General features: G+C 59.6%; 3 protein-coding genes across 3 annotated transcripts in view; 2 read left to right on the top strand and 1 right to left on the bottom strand.

The window, feature by feature from the left end:
- Positions 1-135, top strand: part of FANCA (FA complementation group A) — a 42,320-nt gene extending 42,185 nt beyond the window's left edge. The window contains exon 43 of the mRNA XM_054389643.1: positions 28-135. Within this exon, the coding sequence (XP_054245618.1) occupies positions 28-135 (108 nt within the window). The remainder of the gene's footprint in view (positions 1-27) is intronic.
- A 377-nt stretch (positions 136-512) lies between these two features.
- ZNF276 (zinc finger protein 276) lies at positions 513-9,341 on the bottom strand. The gene is made up of 11 exons (XM_054389722.1): positions 9,128-9,341; positions 7,371-7,680; positions 6,734-6,786; positions 5,511-6,002; positions 4,470-4,548; positions 3,234-3,314; positions 2,845-2,955; positions 2,696-2,771; positions 1,745-1,862; positions 1,446-1,545; positions 513-1,015 (listed from the first exon to the last, which is right to left on the bottom strand). Exons 1-11 carry the CDS (start codon positions 9,339-9,341, stop codon positions 730-732), a joined length of 1,920 nt encoding a protein of 639 aa, XP_054245697.1. The 3' UTR covers positions 513-729.
- A 122-nt stretch (positions 9,342-9,463) lies between these two features.
- VPS9D1 (VPS9 domain containing 1) lies at positions 9,464-14,193 on the top strand. The gene is made up of 15 exons (XM_054389495.1): positions 9,464-9,625; positions 9,953-10,031; positions 10,136-10,228; positions 10,335-10,497; positions 10,662-10,773; positions 10,898-10,960; positions 11,130-11,182; positions 11,264-11,351; positions 11,683-11,768; positions 11,878-12,365; positions 12,541-12,670; positions 12,747-12,940; positions 13,037-13,118; positions 13,727-13,831; positions 14,118-14,193. The coding sequence occupies exons 1-15, from the start codon at positions 9,464-9,466 to the stop codon at positions 14,191-14,193; spliced, it is 1,974 nt and encodes a 657-aa protein (XP_054245470.1).
- Positions 14,194-14,640: the final 447 nt, after the last annotated feature.

The following is a 14,640-nucleotide window of genomic DNA, read 5'->3' as shown; positions in this document are numbered from 1 at the left end:
CACAAGTTCCTTTCCCTCTCTCCCCAGCTCCTGGCTGCATGTGAAGAACTTGACGCAGAGCTGGCAGCCACTCTTGTGCACTTCTCAAGGCCTTCTGCAGCCATGGAACTGGACGAAGAGCTGGTCCTCTTCTGAGTGCCCACTGAGGGCTGCAGGAGGGACAGATAAGGTACCACCTTTGCCAGCAGGGCTGCTCCTTTCAAATTACTTAGTAAATAATTTATTACAAGCATAACCATGAAGCTCTCGTTACAATAAAAAGTCGGTTACAAATTCTCAGTTTGGACTGGCTTTGGGAATCAACCACTTCCTCACCTCCAAACAAAACCTCTGCTGAACGTTGCTCCACTGTCCTCTGCACCCTCTGTACCTGCTGCCTGTGAGGGCAGGGTACAGGCAGCACCAGCTTGTGCAGGCAGGGAGTGGTTGTGAGCTACAACCGTGTGCGTGGGGAGGGCAGAGGTGGGGGACACCACCCCGGGGTGCTGCCGCCAGCCCCCCGCTGCCTCCGGGGTTAGACTGACTCTGAGTACAACACTGCTGGACCAGACATGAGCATGGAGAATCACAGCATGAGAACAAGCTTTTTTTTTTTTTTTCTGAGCAAGCTGAAGCTAATTCCACCGAGTTCTTTGGGAGACTAAAAGGAAGATTAAAAAAAATCTCCACTCTGCCATGTGGTTTCTACTGGGCTGGACTGGGACAGCTCCCCCCCTATTCCCTGTCCCCTCAGGTGGGCTCCTGCTGTGCAGTCACTTCTGACTTTACTGCCTGGCTCTCAGAAGTCCCTGAAGGATCGAGGAGGAGAATGGGCTCTGGCTCCAGTGGCTTGGCTTTGTCCTGAGTCTGGGTCAGAGGGTGCACCATGGACATGTGGACGTTAAGGTTATGAGCCTTCTCGAAGCGCTTCCCACACTGGTCGCAGGCGAACTCCAGCTCCGTCTCGGCTTTGTGTTTGGTCATGTGGTACTTGAGGGACGCACGCTGCCGGCACTGGAACCCGCAGATCTCACACCTGAAAGGCGAGGCAGGAGCTCAGCACCCAGCCTGGAGCCACCACTGTGGTCTTACTCAGCTCTGTCATGCTGAATGAGACCCCGAGAAGACAACCACAGCCTCAGCACTGCTTGCTCTTAGCATCTCTTACAACCACCTCTAGCTGCAATTGCTCGTAGCATCTCCTACAGCCCCCAGCTATGTGACTCTCCTCCTCAGACCTGCAGGTGAGCATTCAGCTACTCTGAAGAGCAACATGAGTACAAGGAGACAAGAAAGCATCACAGCAACAGGAAGCTCTAGAGCTGGATGAACACCTACAGGGATTCAGGCTGCTACAAGCCCAGGGTTTGTATCCCAGAGTTTCTGTGTGAGGACAGTGATGGTGAGAGCTCAGCATAGCACTGGTCCTGCTCTTAGCCACGAGCGGATGGTTGGTGAGCACTTACTGGAGGGGCTTTGCTCCCGAGTGCCGCATCTGGTGGACTGAGAGGTGTTTGCGTTGCTTGAAGGTCTGCCCACACTCATCACAGATGTAGTTCCGTACCTCTGCAGCAGGAAAATGGAGAGGCTCAGTGGCTCTGCTGGCCTGAGCACATGACATACACACAGGCCTACTGGTGGGGTCAGAATTTCTCCTCCTGCCTCATGTCCTCCATGGTTAGAGGTTTACAGCAGGGCAGGCACCTGCACCACCCAGAGGGTCGTGCACAGTGAGCTGTTGGGCGTTTGCATGACCTGGACCCACCTGTATGGATGAGTTTGACGTGGCGCTGCAGGTACCGGTCGATCATGAACACCTTGTTGCAGCCAGGGTGAGGACAAGGCCTCTCCCGAACCTCCTCATGATGCTCTTTGATGTGTTTCTGTAAAGAAAGGGTAGAGCTTCTGACTGCTAGGATGAAAAACCTGCATCCTCCCCAAAAACGAGATGCCCATCTTGGCAGGATCACGCATCAGCTCGTGTCTAGAGCACAAGTCTTGTGAGGAGCAGCTAAAGGAACTGGGGTTGTGCAGCCTGGAGAAAAGGAGGCTGAGGGGAGACCACCTGGCTCTACAAGTCCCTGGAAGAAGGCTGGAGCTAGGTGGGTGTTGGTCTCTTCTCCCAGGGAACAAGCAGGACAAGAGGAAATGGCTTCAAGTTGCACCAGGGGAGGTTTAGGTTGAATATGAGGAACAATTTCTTGCTCTTGAGGGTTGTCAAAGCCTGGCCCAGGCTGCCCAGGGCAGCAGTGGAGTCCCCATCCCTGGAGAAGTTTCAAAGCCATGTGGATATGGTGCTGAGGGACACATTTAATTATGACCTGGCAGTGCTGGATTCATGGTTAGACTTGATGGTCTTAAAGGTCTTTTCCAACCAAAATAATTCTGTGATTTTATGATTCTATAAATTTTCACTGTGAAAAACCAGAGACATGCACTCAAATCTACCCCAGCAGCAGGGGCTGTAACAGGACATAGCAGAGCTTGCTCTGAGGGCTCTGATCAGAATCCCAGAGCAGGGGGAGCACGAGGAGCCAGAGCAGCTTCCGGGAGCACAGAACACCTTGAACTCTCAGCAGTTTCTCTGCTCAGCATCTCACTGCCTGCTGCAGAGCAAGGAGGTGACTTCAACCTGCCTGGGATCCTCTCCTCATGGATATAGCTCCGTAAAGCTCAAAGCTCCAGGTTTGGGGCAGAAGTGACCCCCCCAACTCACCTTCATGCCATCTGCCCCTCTGTAGACAGCTGTGCAGCCCTGGTAAGGACACTTGTAAATGGTTGGCAGCTCCTCCCTGCAAAGCAGAGGCCACATCAGCCGGTGTGCCAGGGCAGGGGGCTGCCCGCCTGCCCCCAGCTTCTCCTTACCTTTCACACTTGATTTTTTTTTTCCAGCCTGGCTTTGGCCCTGGCTTCTTCCTTATTTTGGGCTCTTCTGCCTTCTTGGTTTTTTTGCCATCACTTTTCTTGCTAGAAACCCTCCAAGAAGGAACAAGGACAGTGGTCTCATACTTGGTCTTGGGTTTTTTGTCCTCCCACCTAAACGATTCCTGAGTGCTGATGGCTTTACGGATCCAGCAAAGCACGCATCAAGCACGTGAGCCATGCTAAGGGAGTTAGTGCCAGGCCTGAAGAAGAGGGATGTGGCCCAGCTGCAACCTAAGGGGGAGCTTGGGGAGCACCATGACCTCCAGGAGGGGACAGGGAGGGAACCAAGGCCCTAAAGGACAACTATCTACCCACAGCAAGCCCCTTACTTCTTTTCAGGGTAAGGCTCGAAGGAGTCATCTGAAGATTGCACATTTTTCTTCTCATTTTCATCATCACTCAGGAAGTCCCTGAGAGAGAGAAGATGCCTGTTACCAAGCCATCACCAGCATGTTTTCCTTGCTCCCAGCATAACCAACTGCACCCCCAGCATGGAAGCCTCAGCAGCTGAGGCTCTGTGTGTTCTCCACCCCCATAATCACCCTGAGCAAACACAGCAAAGAGCAAAATTTGGTCTTTTTTTGGACTAGATCTCTGCAAGAATCATCAAACCACTGTCAGGAGAACAAAAAACAGCCCAGAAAAGATGAGACATTGCTGGAGGAAGCTGCTGATACTTTCCTTACTGGGAAAAGCCACTTTGTAGAGCAAGGATGTGACAGAAATTGTCTGGTGCAGGCTAATTAAGCTGTAGGCTATTCTGCGTACTACCCACACGCAGCAGCCACAGAGGTTTAGGGTTTATTTTTCCTCCTGAGCTGCACAAGAAGCAATTAATTCTAAAGCCAGGGTACAGGCAATGAACTGTTGTGGCCCTTTTAAGGTGTCAGGTGACAGATGCAGCTGACACCACAGTAGATCTGTGCTTGATGTAGTACTAGACAATGAATTGTTTACAAGCCCCACTTTAAACACTGACACTGAAGGGTTTAGCCCAATCCTAACTCCTGATTCGGCAAAGTCAGATGATGATTGTTTGCTCAATCTAATCATTTTAAGTTGTGATCAAATCAAAGTCTTCCCTGATCATGAACTCTAAGGTGCCATGTCACTCCTGCTCTCCCCATGAGCCATTGAAGTGACTTCTCTGACAGCATTCCTGCACCAACAGCTCTTCCAGAGCCCCAGTGTGAAACAGCCACCATGGGAATTGCTCCCAGGAGCAGGACTTCTGGACAACGCACCCAGCATAGGGGCAGCAGCTCCATCACCCCCCAGACCCATGAAGCCTCCATTGCCACCTCCTCAGAGCAGAGAGAGGGACAAAACAGGACCAGATTTGCCGGCAGCAGGTGACAAACGTGGCGAGCACAGGCGTGTGGAAACACACAGGACGTGCATGACCCCCCCACAGCAGAGGCAACGAGGAGGAGGGGAGCTCTGCACGAGCTCCAGGGCAGGGCCTCGAGGGCCAGGTGACTCATGGAGATAAGAGCTCCCTGAGGTGGGTCATTCATACTGGCAAAGAAGACATTTAGGCTGTTTGAAACCCACTCTTCTCTCACCCCTCAGAAAGGTCACTGAACTCGTCTTTTACCCGCTCATGCGCCGTTGCAGAAGGGACCTGCTTCCCACTCAACTGGCCTAGGGAAGGAAGGAGAACATGCTGTGTTACAAGGAAAAGCAGGGCAAGGAAGCCAGCAGAGACAGCTGCTGGGGAGCCAACCACTCTGGGGTCTTTCACGCTGCAGGAAAATGTGTGCTCCACAACAAATGAATCATTGCTTAAACCAGACTCGGTCTGGTGGGCTTGGAGACCCTGTGCCCATGGACAGAGCAACTTCCTGTTTCCTCCCTGACCCTACTCCTTCCAGCTGCCCTTCCTCTGTCCAACAGTGGCCATCTCTGGTGAGCTACACACAGCCCAACCTCTGTAACTCAAAACTGATGTTAAATAGCTCGTCCAGAAGTGACATTTTGAAGAGTTCAGCATCCAGCCCTGGTTGTCTTGGCCCACCATAAGCCTGCTGATAACTAGCATTTGTGGACAGAAAGGGCTGAGGGTGTTGGGCATTGCCTGCAGCCACAGCTGGGTGGGAGAACCCTGCTTCCCCAAGTACAGATGGGGTTCGGATTAAGCAGGAAGAAACATCTGACAAATGTGGTGCTGGAGAACCAGAGGTCACTCTGCAGGCATGAGGAGAGAGGCTCTATGTGTGTGTGACATAAAACTCTGCTGTGAGGATGACAAAGTTCTGGAGCAGACTGCCCAGAGACATTGTGGAGTCTCCTTCTCTGGAGAGATTCTGAACCCACGTGGACACTGTGATCCCAGACAACCTGCTGTGGGTGACCCCACTTCAGCAGGGGGCTTGGACTAAATGATCTCCAGAGATCCCTTCCAAACCCCACCAAGCTGGGATCCTGTGATGTGGTCAGCCAAAGGCCCATGTTCTCCCTTCCCTTTGAAAGGATTCTCCACTTGCTCCCCAGGTGAGGATCACTCTGAAGAGTGGTCCCAGCCCCACCATCACTGCCCAGGCAAGTTCCCCAGCTCTTCACCCTTCCCCAGAAACCTGGAGAAGATCAGAAGGCAAATCCTTTACCTGCAGCACTGCTCAGCGGTGACTCGGGCTGTGACAGAACCTTCTCCTGTAAGGCAGCAGCGCTCTCCAGTTGCAAGTGAGATGAATCCCTGTCCTGTGGCAGCGGCGCCTCGTCCTCCACCTCGGGTGGCAACGAGGCCTCCCCTTTGTTTGCAGGCTGCTGGCAAGGAGGGGTCCTTCCTGGAGCATGCTGGGGTGTGGGAGCAGGAAGGGCCTGGTCATTGTCCGCTCCGTTGTCTGTCAAGCGCCGCGCCACGCCCTGCTCCCGCTTGCCCGCCAAGGCGGTGTCCAGCAGCAGGCTGCTGCAGTCCGAGTCCGTGTCCATGACGTAGTCGTGGCCCTGGGCGCAGCCCCAGACGGCGCGGATGATGCCGCAGTACTCGGAGGAGAGGACGCTCTGCAGGCTGGGCACCGACGGGCAGCTGCCGGCGTGGGTGTGCGTCCACGTCACCAGGCTGTGCAGGCACTGTGGGCTCGAGGTGATCAGGTCCACTGGCAGAGGGAGGCAGTAAAGGAAGTCAGGCCACTGGGATGGGCCAGGGCACAGCTGGACATGGGGAGGGACCTGCTCCCCACCTGGGATGGGGACAAGGAGGGTCCTGCTTCTGTGCTGGAACTGGGGATAAGGAAGGACCTGTTCCCCACCTGGGATGGGGACAAGGAGGGTCCTGCTTCTGTGCTGTAATTTGGGACAAGGAGGGACCTGCTCCCCACCTGGGAAAGGGACAAGGACAGGAGAGACCCACTCCTGCACTGGAGACAGGAGGGATCCACTCCCCAGCCAGAAAGGGACTTCAGCATCAGAGAGCAGGTGGGAGCCATCTTAAAGGCGCTGTGCCCAGATGGACTGGGGCAGGGGCAGTCCCCATCACCTGTCGGTGTCATTCATTTTACAGCTGAAGGTGGGTTTTTAGTTGAAAATCTGTTTTTGATTGTTCCCCAGTGCCTGATGGTGGCTGAGACAGGCCTGGCACTGTCACCTAGCTCCACTTCACCTGTTCTTCACCTGTTGGGCTGAGCCTGGGGTGGTGGGTGCCAGCAAGGACCCTCCTGGGGAGCTGGAGGAAGGAGGAAGGGGAACCATGACTGGCCCAACCAGAGCATGGTGCTGAGGGACGCAGGAACCACCTGGTTGGGTGGTTGTGCCTTGATGACCATAAAACCCAGCACTTCACTGGTGGTATCATTGAGAAAGGAAAGCAGCTCCAGGAGTGGGCACTCACCCAGGCAGGAGGCATCTCCTTCGGCACATGGCTGGCCTGGTGCTGCGTCACTCCTGCAAGGACAGAACAGCTCAGGGGAGTCTTGGCGGTTACAGGAGACCACAAACCAATACATGGGATCAGAGAATTGGTTTGCTTGGAAGAGACCTTTAAGATCAAGTCCAACTGTTAAGCACTGCCAGCTCATCACTAAACGATGCCCCTCAAGATCTCCATGGCTTTGAAACCCCTCCAGGGATGGGGACTCAACCACTGCCCTGGGCAGCCTGGTGCAAGCCTTGACAACCCTCAGTGTGACGACATTTTTCCTCATGTCCAACCTAAATCTCCCCTGGGATAACTTGAGGCCATTTCCTCTGGTCTTATTGCTTGTTCCTTGAGAGAAGAAACTGACTCCACCTGGTTCCAACCTCCTTTCAGGGAGGTGTAGAGAGCCAGAAGGTCTCCCCTCAGCCTCCTTTACTCCAGGCTGAGTACCCCCAGTTCCCTCAGCTGCTCCTCACAAGATTTGTGCTCTAGACCCTTCACCAGCTTTTCTGCACTTCTCTGGACCTGCTCCAGCACCTCAACATCCTTCTTGGAGTGAGTGGACACACGACCACCTACCAAGCCCCAGGAAGACAGAATGCCCACGTACTTTCCTTTTGACTTCAGGTGTCCGGTGGGGGACGCGTTGACCCTCTGGATGAAGGTCCGGAGGACGCTGCGGCACTTGTAGAACTGGGCGTGGCACTTCTTGCAGACGAACTGGGGCAGGGCCGGGTCCTGCCGCACCGCCACACCCACCAGCCGCTGGAAGTCGGCGAAGAAGACCTGATCCACGCGCCGCTGCTTCTCCGAGTTCTCCCCCATCACTGGCACCTTCCCGAAGGCATTGCGCAGGCTCCGGGAGGAGAACTTCCCGTGGCAGAGGCGGCAGTAGCCGGTGCTCAGTGCTCTGCCGATCCCTGCCGGAGAAGGGTCGAACACAGCCGCTCAGGGCCTGCCGCAGCCAGGGGGTGTTCCCTCAACACAAGCTGCCCCTGAAGCTCCCTGGCTTTGCCTAGAAAAGCCAGGCAGGAAGACAGGGACCCTCTCTGTCAACCCCTCTTGCAGATCCACAAGTGGCTGACCCCAGACTCAGCCTTTCCAGCCCCCAGACTCAGCCTTTCTGCCACACTGCCCCAGCAGAGGAACTCCAAGCTCCCTCTTGCACATGAGTGTTTCTGCCAACACCTTCCATCATCCCTCGGCTCAGGTAGTTCTCCTTTCCTCTGGCACATCTACAGCTGCTTCTTGTGCCCCTCAGCTATCCCAGCTCCCTCAGCCCCTTGGATACCACATTCCTTAGCATCTGTGATGATCCTCTCTAGTGGGACAGGGAGCTGGCATCATAGAAAGGCCAAGCATGGATCCATGGAGTGGGCTACAACACGTCTCTCCTGGGTCACCAACCACCCGCTCTCTTGCCCTGTGGACACCTCTATCACATACCTGCCCTGCAGAGCAGGGCTCCATCCCCCTGAAGTACTCTGATTTTCCCTTTCTAGGGAAAACTCTTCTCCCTGCAGCCTTTTCCCAGCCATGTTTACCTGCCCAGGACGGAAAGGGAGCAGGGTCCTGCCTGCAGCCCCCAACCATCACCAAGATGGTACAGACACCCATCAGAGTGATTTGGGGGCCTGCTGGACACTGGTGGGGACAGAGGCAAGAGGTGACACGTGAGGGGTGAGCGTTTTGGGGAGCTGGCAGGGACAGTGGGTGCCAGCCCAGAAGCCATCCCTAGGGAAGTGTTGCCACCATGTGGATCCTTTACCATTGTCAATTTGTCTTTGGACACCCAGCACTGAACCGCTGGATGATTGAACTTTATCTCCTGCTGCCAGCACAGCGCCCGGTTGCCGGCTGCCTCCAAACCGGGACCAAGCACCTGCAGAGCACCGGGGAACGAGACCCCTCCTCACCTCGCCGTTTAGTGGCACCGGCAGCTTCAGCTCTTCGGAGGTGAAGCCCCTCCAGAGAAGCTGGGCAATCCTTGCCGTGGAACCGGACAGATCTACTGCCCTACTGTCTGCCGCTAGTACGGAGCCCTGGGAACCGTAGCAGAGGGGCTCGGCCGTGCCAAAAACCCACCCGCTGCCCATCCCGGTAGGTGCCTGACCAGCAGGAAGTCGTGTCTGTGCCATGCAACCAGCACCGACCCACCGGTCCCCCGCTGCACCGGTTCCGTTTCCCCGGGAGAAATGGTCCCCGAGGGCTGCCGGACCCTTGCACCGGGACCGGGCCGCGACCACCCTCCCCCCTCGCACCGAGACTTCCCGGGACCAGACCGGACCGTGACCCCACTCCGCTCCCGCACCGAGGTTTCTCGGTACCGACTCCGGCCTCACCACCCAGTTCCCGCACGGATCTCACCTGCCTCGGGGGCCGATCCGAGCGCGGGGGGCCGTGTCCAGGCGGCGGCGGCAGCCGCCGGGGCCCACCCCGCGGGAGGTTCAGGCTGGGCCGCCGCCGCCTCGTTGCCACGGGGGGCCGTAGCGAGCCGCCTCCGGGGCTCGGTCGCCGCCGCCGCAGCCGCTCCGGGGCCGCCCGCGGCCGCCAGGAACCGGCCGCGCCGATCGCGCTTCATCGCCGCCGCCGCGGGCCCGGCCCGGCGCGCCTCGCCCCGAGGAAGCGCCCCCTGCCGACCGGGAGGACCCCGCCGCCGGTCCATCCCTCGTCGCGCTCCCACCCGGAAACGTGGTTTGGATCATGTCGTTCCGGGAGGCGTTGGGGTGGGGGGCGGCGGCCGCCATGGCCGCGGCGAGCGGCGGCGGTGATGGGCCCGGGGGAGCCGGGGCGGGCAGGGCCCTGCAGACCGCCATGAGGGCGGCGAGCGGAGCCCTGGAGATGGACAGCGCCGGGCGGCAGCGGGTGAGCGGGGCGGGACGTGACCCCCGGGCCTCAATTCTGCAGCCCCGGGCCCGGCCTCACCGCTGGGTCCCCTCCCATCCCTGGGGCATCACAGAGACCATAGGGGGTGTCCCCCACGGCGGGCAGACTACGGGGTCTGGGTGCCCCTAGGCCACAGCCCACCCCACCCTGAGCCTCGACATTCCCTGGAAGGGCCCGATCCTGTCCCCCTCGGCAGGGCCCATGAGCGGCGGGGGTGTCCCTCACAGTGGGCTGTGGCCGCCGCTGGACACCTGCCGTGGCTGGGACTGTCCAGAGGGGTCGTGGCTCAGCCCCCGTCTCTGACAGGAGGCTTACGTGGAGTACCTGAAGAGCATCGCCTTCATCGCCCAGGCCCTGCAGGATGAGGCAGCAGCGACAGGGACAGGTAGGGCAGGACACCCGGAACCCCCCCAGCCTCCCATGCCTGGTCCCAGTACCATAATGACCTGGGGCTAACGTGAGCACCTATCCCCCTTCCCCTCCCCACAGAGAGCACCCAGGGGGTCACCCCTGACACCCCGAAGATGCTGAAGCTAGCAGAGCAGTGCTTGGAGAGAGTCAAATCCATCGCAGCAGCACTAGGTGAGAAAAGGGGGTTGTGCAGGCCTGCTGGGGAGCTGGAACCCTAATCCAGAGACCAGGCTGGTGGCATCTGGGGGGCAGCTGATCTGTCCTTCCCTCCCCACAGGGAAAGCCCAGGCCAAACCGTCTGTGCCAGAGCGGAGCGGGGGCCCTGCTCCCCTTGCCAGGCACCGCCGGGTCTTCTCGGACGAGGGGGGGAAGCTCTCTCCCTTCCTGCCCCCGGAGATCTTCCAGAAGCTGCAGATCGCCGAGGCACAGAGCGCACGGAAGTACGTGGCCGTGGGCCTGGGGCTGCTGGTGTCTGCCCCCACGCCTGCCTGGGGAGGCCGTGAGGCTGGGCTGGGCCGGGCCATCCCCAGGCTCCTGCTCTGCTGGGGTCCCAGGGAGGAGTCTCAGGGTCATGTCAGTGGTGCTGAGGGCTCTTTCTCAGCAGGGAGCTGACACCACTGGAGGAGGCCTCTCTGCAGAACCAGAAGCTGAAGGCTGCCTATGAGGCGCGGGTGGCACGGCTGAATCCTAGCCAGGCCCTGCAGAAGACTTCCCTGGCAAGTGGGGAGCCCTGGCGGGTTGATGGGAGAGGGTCCCTGTGGTGCCTGGGGGCCACCCTGCTCCATGCCTACCACACATGGGCTTTGGGCATGTGTCCCCAACCTGTCTCCTGCTTCACAGACGCTGTCACTGCAGCGGCAGATGATGGAGAACCTGGTGATCGCTAAGGCCCGGGAAGAGACTGTATCCTTGCCTGAGTGGGAGAGCGCTGGGTGCCAACTCATCCTGATGATGGGGATAGAGGTGGGAGGAGAGCTGATCTTGTTCCCCAGGCTGCTGGCACTGTGCTGGGGCGGTGGGTGAGCACTGGGTGCCACAGTGGTTCTGGAGCCTTGACTTTGCCGTGACCCAGCTGCAGAGGAAGATGGAGGAGCGGCGGCTGCGGCTGCAGGAGGCTGCCAACAGGTAAGAGGGTGCCATTGTGGGGACCCTAAGGACGCATGGCCATCCTGTCAGGGTCCTCACCCTAGACTGGTGCTTCCCCAGGAGGTTCTCCAGCAGTGTGGTACTCACCCCTGAGGAGCAGGAGCAGAGGGCCCTCTATGCTGCCATCCTTGAGTATGAGCAGGACCATGTGAGTATATGCCAGAGGCCATGGGTGGCATGGGGACAGGTCTGTGCTGTGGGTGCAGGATGGGTGCTGTGCTTGGGTGCTGTGGGGCAAAAGGCATTGACACCTTGGGTGCTGCTGGGGCAGGATGCTGTGCCATCTCTGGCCACCACAGGGGCAGGGTGCCATGCTATGGGACAGCGTGCTGTAACGTCCCCAGGCACTGTGAGGGCAAGATGCTGTGCCATGGGGCAGGACATCGTGTCATGGTGCAAGACACCATGTCATGGGGCAATATGCTATGCCTATGGGTCAGGGTGCTGTGCCACCCTCACTAGCTGTCGGTGCTCCTTAGGACTGGCCAAGGCAGTGGAAGGCCAGGCTGAAGCAGAGTCCTGCAGACCTCTCCGTGGTGTCAGGGCTCTTCTCCTGCCTCCTCAGGTACCACCAGGGTGGGGAAAGGCCCTGCTGGGAGCTTGGGGCCACAGCCGCTTGCTGGTGTCCCCTGTCCAATACTCTTCACCCTGCCCACCATATCCTTCTGTTCCAGCTTCCCTGAGCACCCCATCACCCAGCTCCTGCGGCAGCTCCAGTGCTCAGTGTATGCCCGGCTGTACCCAGCCATCAGCCGGGGCACCCCTGATGCCACCCCTGCCTCCCCCACCGGCCTCTCCTTCCTCTCACTGGACGCTGGGGGCTCATTGCCCACTGAGCCGGGGGGCTGCCGGCTCCGAGCCTCCCGCAGCCTCCACTGCATGTTCTCAGTGCCCGAGCACGGCCCAGCTGCACTGCGGCACAGCCTGTCCAGCACACCTCTCGCTGGTGCCGGCCCTAGCGCTCCAAAAGCAGAGGGCAGCTGCCCGGCACCAGTGGTGGCAGCCCCCCAGACCCCCCGGGAAAGCTCCTTTGAGGACCTGGAGCGATTCCTGGCATCACCCGAGGGGTGGGCGCCTGGAGAGCCTGTGCCTGGCCCTGGTCTGGAGATGGCATTGCCAGAGCTGCTGAAGGGCATCGTGAGGGACATCCACAATGCCATTGGTGAGGGACAGCCACCAGCGCTGGGCAGCCCACAGCAACTGGGCAAGGGGTCTCCCCACCCTTTGGGCCCTCAGGGGTTGGAGGAGAACCCCTGCCCCCTGGGCGCTGACTCAGGGAGCAGGATGGAGAGGACTGGGGGTCTCACGAGCATGCTGCGTAACTCATCCCTTCCCAGACAGGCTGCTGGCCCTGACGCTTCTGGCCTTTGAGGGGCTCAACACTGCTGCAGGCAAGGACCAGTGCCTGGCCTGCCTGGAGGAGGCCTTCTTTCCCCTACTCTGGACCCCGCTGCTGGCCCTCTACAGGTACCAAGGATGGGGTGAGACCCTCTTAGCTCCCCTGGACCCGTTCCCCAGCCACCCATCACCTCTCTGCCTGCAGGAGCGTGCAGCGGCCCCGCGAAGTGGCCCTGGCTCGGAGCATGGAGCGGCACCAACAGGCTGGGCCAGCTGACATGGGGCTGTCCCTGCGCCTCTGCCCCACCGCCCCTGGCTGTGCTGCATACGGCTCAGCCGTACAGGACCTGCGCCTCATCCCGCTGGAGACCTGTCCCCGCAGGAAGCTCGACTGCATCGGTGTGGGGCTGAGGAAGGGGTCTGGGGCCTGGGATAGGCTGGGGGGATTCCCAGGCAGGTGGCAGGGTGACCCTGAGTGCCCACTTTGTGCCATAGTGCGAGCCTTGCGCGGAATCTGCGAGTGTGCTGAGGAGTACTGCGGCAGCCGGGACAGCCGGGCCCCTGCCTCAGCCGCCATGTGAGTGTGGGGGTCATGGGGGCAGCCGGCCCTGCTGCTGTGGGGCAGGGATGGGCATGGAGTGGTGGGAACGGGGATTCCATTTGCTGGTGAGATGTTGAGGCTACTGGTTCCCATTACTGGTGGGGTGGTGGGCCTGGAGCTTCCTGTTGCTGGTGGAGCTGAGGGTCCCCATTACCAGCACAGCTGGTGGTTCCCGTTGCTGGTGTGGTGGTGGAGATGGGGCTTGCATTTCCTGGTGGGGCTGGTGGTCACCATTGCCGGTGTGTTTGATGATTGTGTGATGATGTGGTGGTGGGATTGACGTTACCATTGCTGGTGAGGTGGTGGGGCTGGTGGTTCCTGCTGCTGGACCAGAGGTGGGACTGGTGCTTCCTGTTGCTGGTGGGGTTGACGGTTGCCATTGCCAGCATGGCTAGTGGTTCCCATTGTTGGTGGGGTGGTGGAGCTGGAGGTTTCTGTTGCTAATGGGATGGTGGGGGTGGTGATCGTCACTGCCAGCCTGGGTTTCCATTGCTGGTGTGGTGCTGGGGCTGGTGGTTCCTGTTGCTGGCAAGGAGTTGGGGTTGGTGGTTGCTGGCATGGCTGACAGTTGCTGTTGGTGGCAGTGGGGCGGACGACCTGCTGCCCATCCTGTCCTACGTGGTGCTGCAGACAGGGCTGCCCCAGCTGCTGTCCGAGTGTGCTGCCCTGGAGGAGTTCATCCATGAGGGGTAGGCACCGGGGCATCTGTGTGGGCACCTATGGGTGAGGGGCATTGTCACTCCTCCCAGAACAGGGCTGGGGAAGGAATAAGGGTGGGAGCAGCGGTTCCTGTGGGTGCAGGGTGGCTGTGGTGGTGTCTTGGGCATGGTGGTATCCTGGCAGTGATGGCACAGTGACCACAGTGCTACAGTGGCCAAGGCAGTGTCCTGGCTGTGATGGTGTCCTGGCCATGACATCACGCTGCTGGTATCCTGGCCACGGTGGTGTCCCAGCGATGATGCTGGTGTGTGGCAGGTACCTGATTGGGGAGGAGGGGTACTGCCTGACGTCCCTGCAGAGCGCCCTGGCCTACGTGGAGTCCCTGCAGTGAGGAGGTGCCGCCGGTGGACCCTCCTGACACCCGCAGCCAGGTGTTGCCCCGGGCCCGGCTGTCCCGGTGGGGCAGGCCCTTCCCGGGGATGGGCCCTGGGTCCTCCGGCCCCAAATGGCCTCTACTTCCCCCGTCCTCTGGGGGGCGCTGCGGGCGGAGTGACGGCCCCGCCCCTGTCGGTGATGACACTGCGGTGGGGGTGGAGAGGGAAGCGGAAGCCAAGCGCGGGGCAGGCAGGTGCGGGACGGTGGAGGGGAGCCGGGGGAACCGTTACAGGGGAGCAGGGAAGGGGGGACACCGCGGGCAGCCAGCGGTGGGAGGGACGACAAAGGGCACCGGGCCGAGAAGAGCATGAAGGGAGTGGGACAAAGAGGAACCGGGCCTGAAATAGAGTACGGCAAGGGAAAAACGGGCCCAGGAGAGCGTGAGGCCGGGGTGGGACACCAG

The sequence above is a fragment of the Indicator indicator genome, chromosome 19, assembly GCF_027791375.1.
Source record: "Indicator indicator isolate 239-I01 chromosome 19, UM_Iind_1.1, whole genome shotgun sequence".
Classification (NCBI taxonomy): Eukaryota; Metazoa; Chordata; class Aves; order Piciformes; family Indicatoridae; genus Indicator; species Indicator indicator.
Note: the sequence above shows the minus strand (reverse complement) of the source record. Positions and strands in the feature narration are given on the sequence as shown.

Coding starts and splice junctions, on each gene's coding strand:
- ZNF276 (XM_054389722.1), bottom strand. CDS start 9,341: ATGAAGCGCGATCGGCGCGGCCGGTTCCTGGCGGCCGCGGGCGGCCCC. Junction 6,003..6,733: donor AGGAGATGCCTCCTGCCTGG/GTGAGTGCCCAC, acceptor TCCCTCTGCCAG/TGGACCTGATCACCTCGAGC. Junction 2,956..3,233: donor GAGCCTTACCCTGAAAAGAA/GTAAGGGGCTTG, acceptor TCCTTCTTGGAG/GGTTTCTAGCAAGAAAAGTG.
- VPS9D1 (XM_054389495.1), top strand. CDS start 9,464: ATGTCGTTCCGGGAGGCGTTGGGGTGGGGGGCGGCGGCCGCCATGGCC. Junction 12,671..12,746: donor CCGCTGCTGGCCCTCTACAG/GTACCAAGGATG, acceptor CTCTGCCTGCAG/GAGCGTGCAGCGGCCCCGCG. Junction 12,941..13,036: donor CAGGAAGCTCGACTGCATCG/GTGTGGGGCTGA, acceptor TTTGTGCCATAG/TGCGAGCCTTGCGCGGAATC.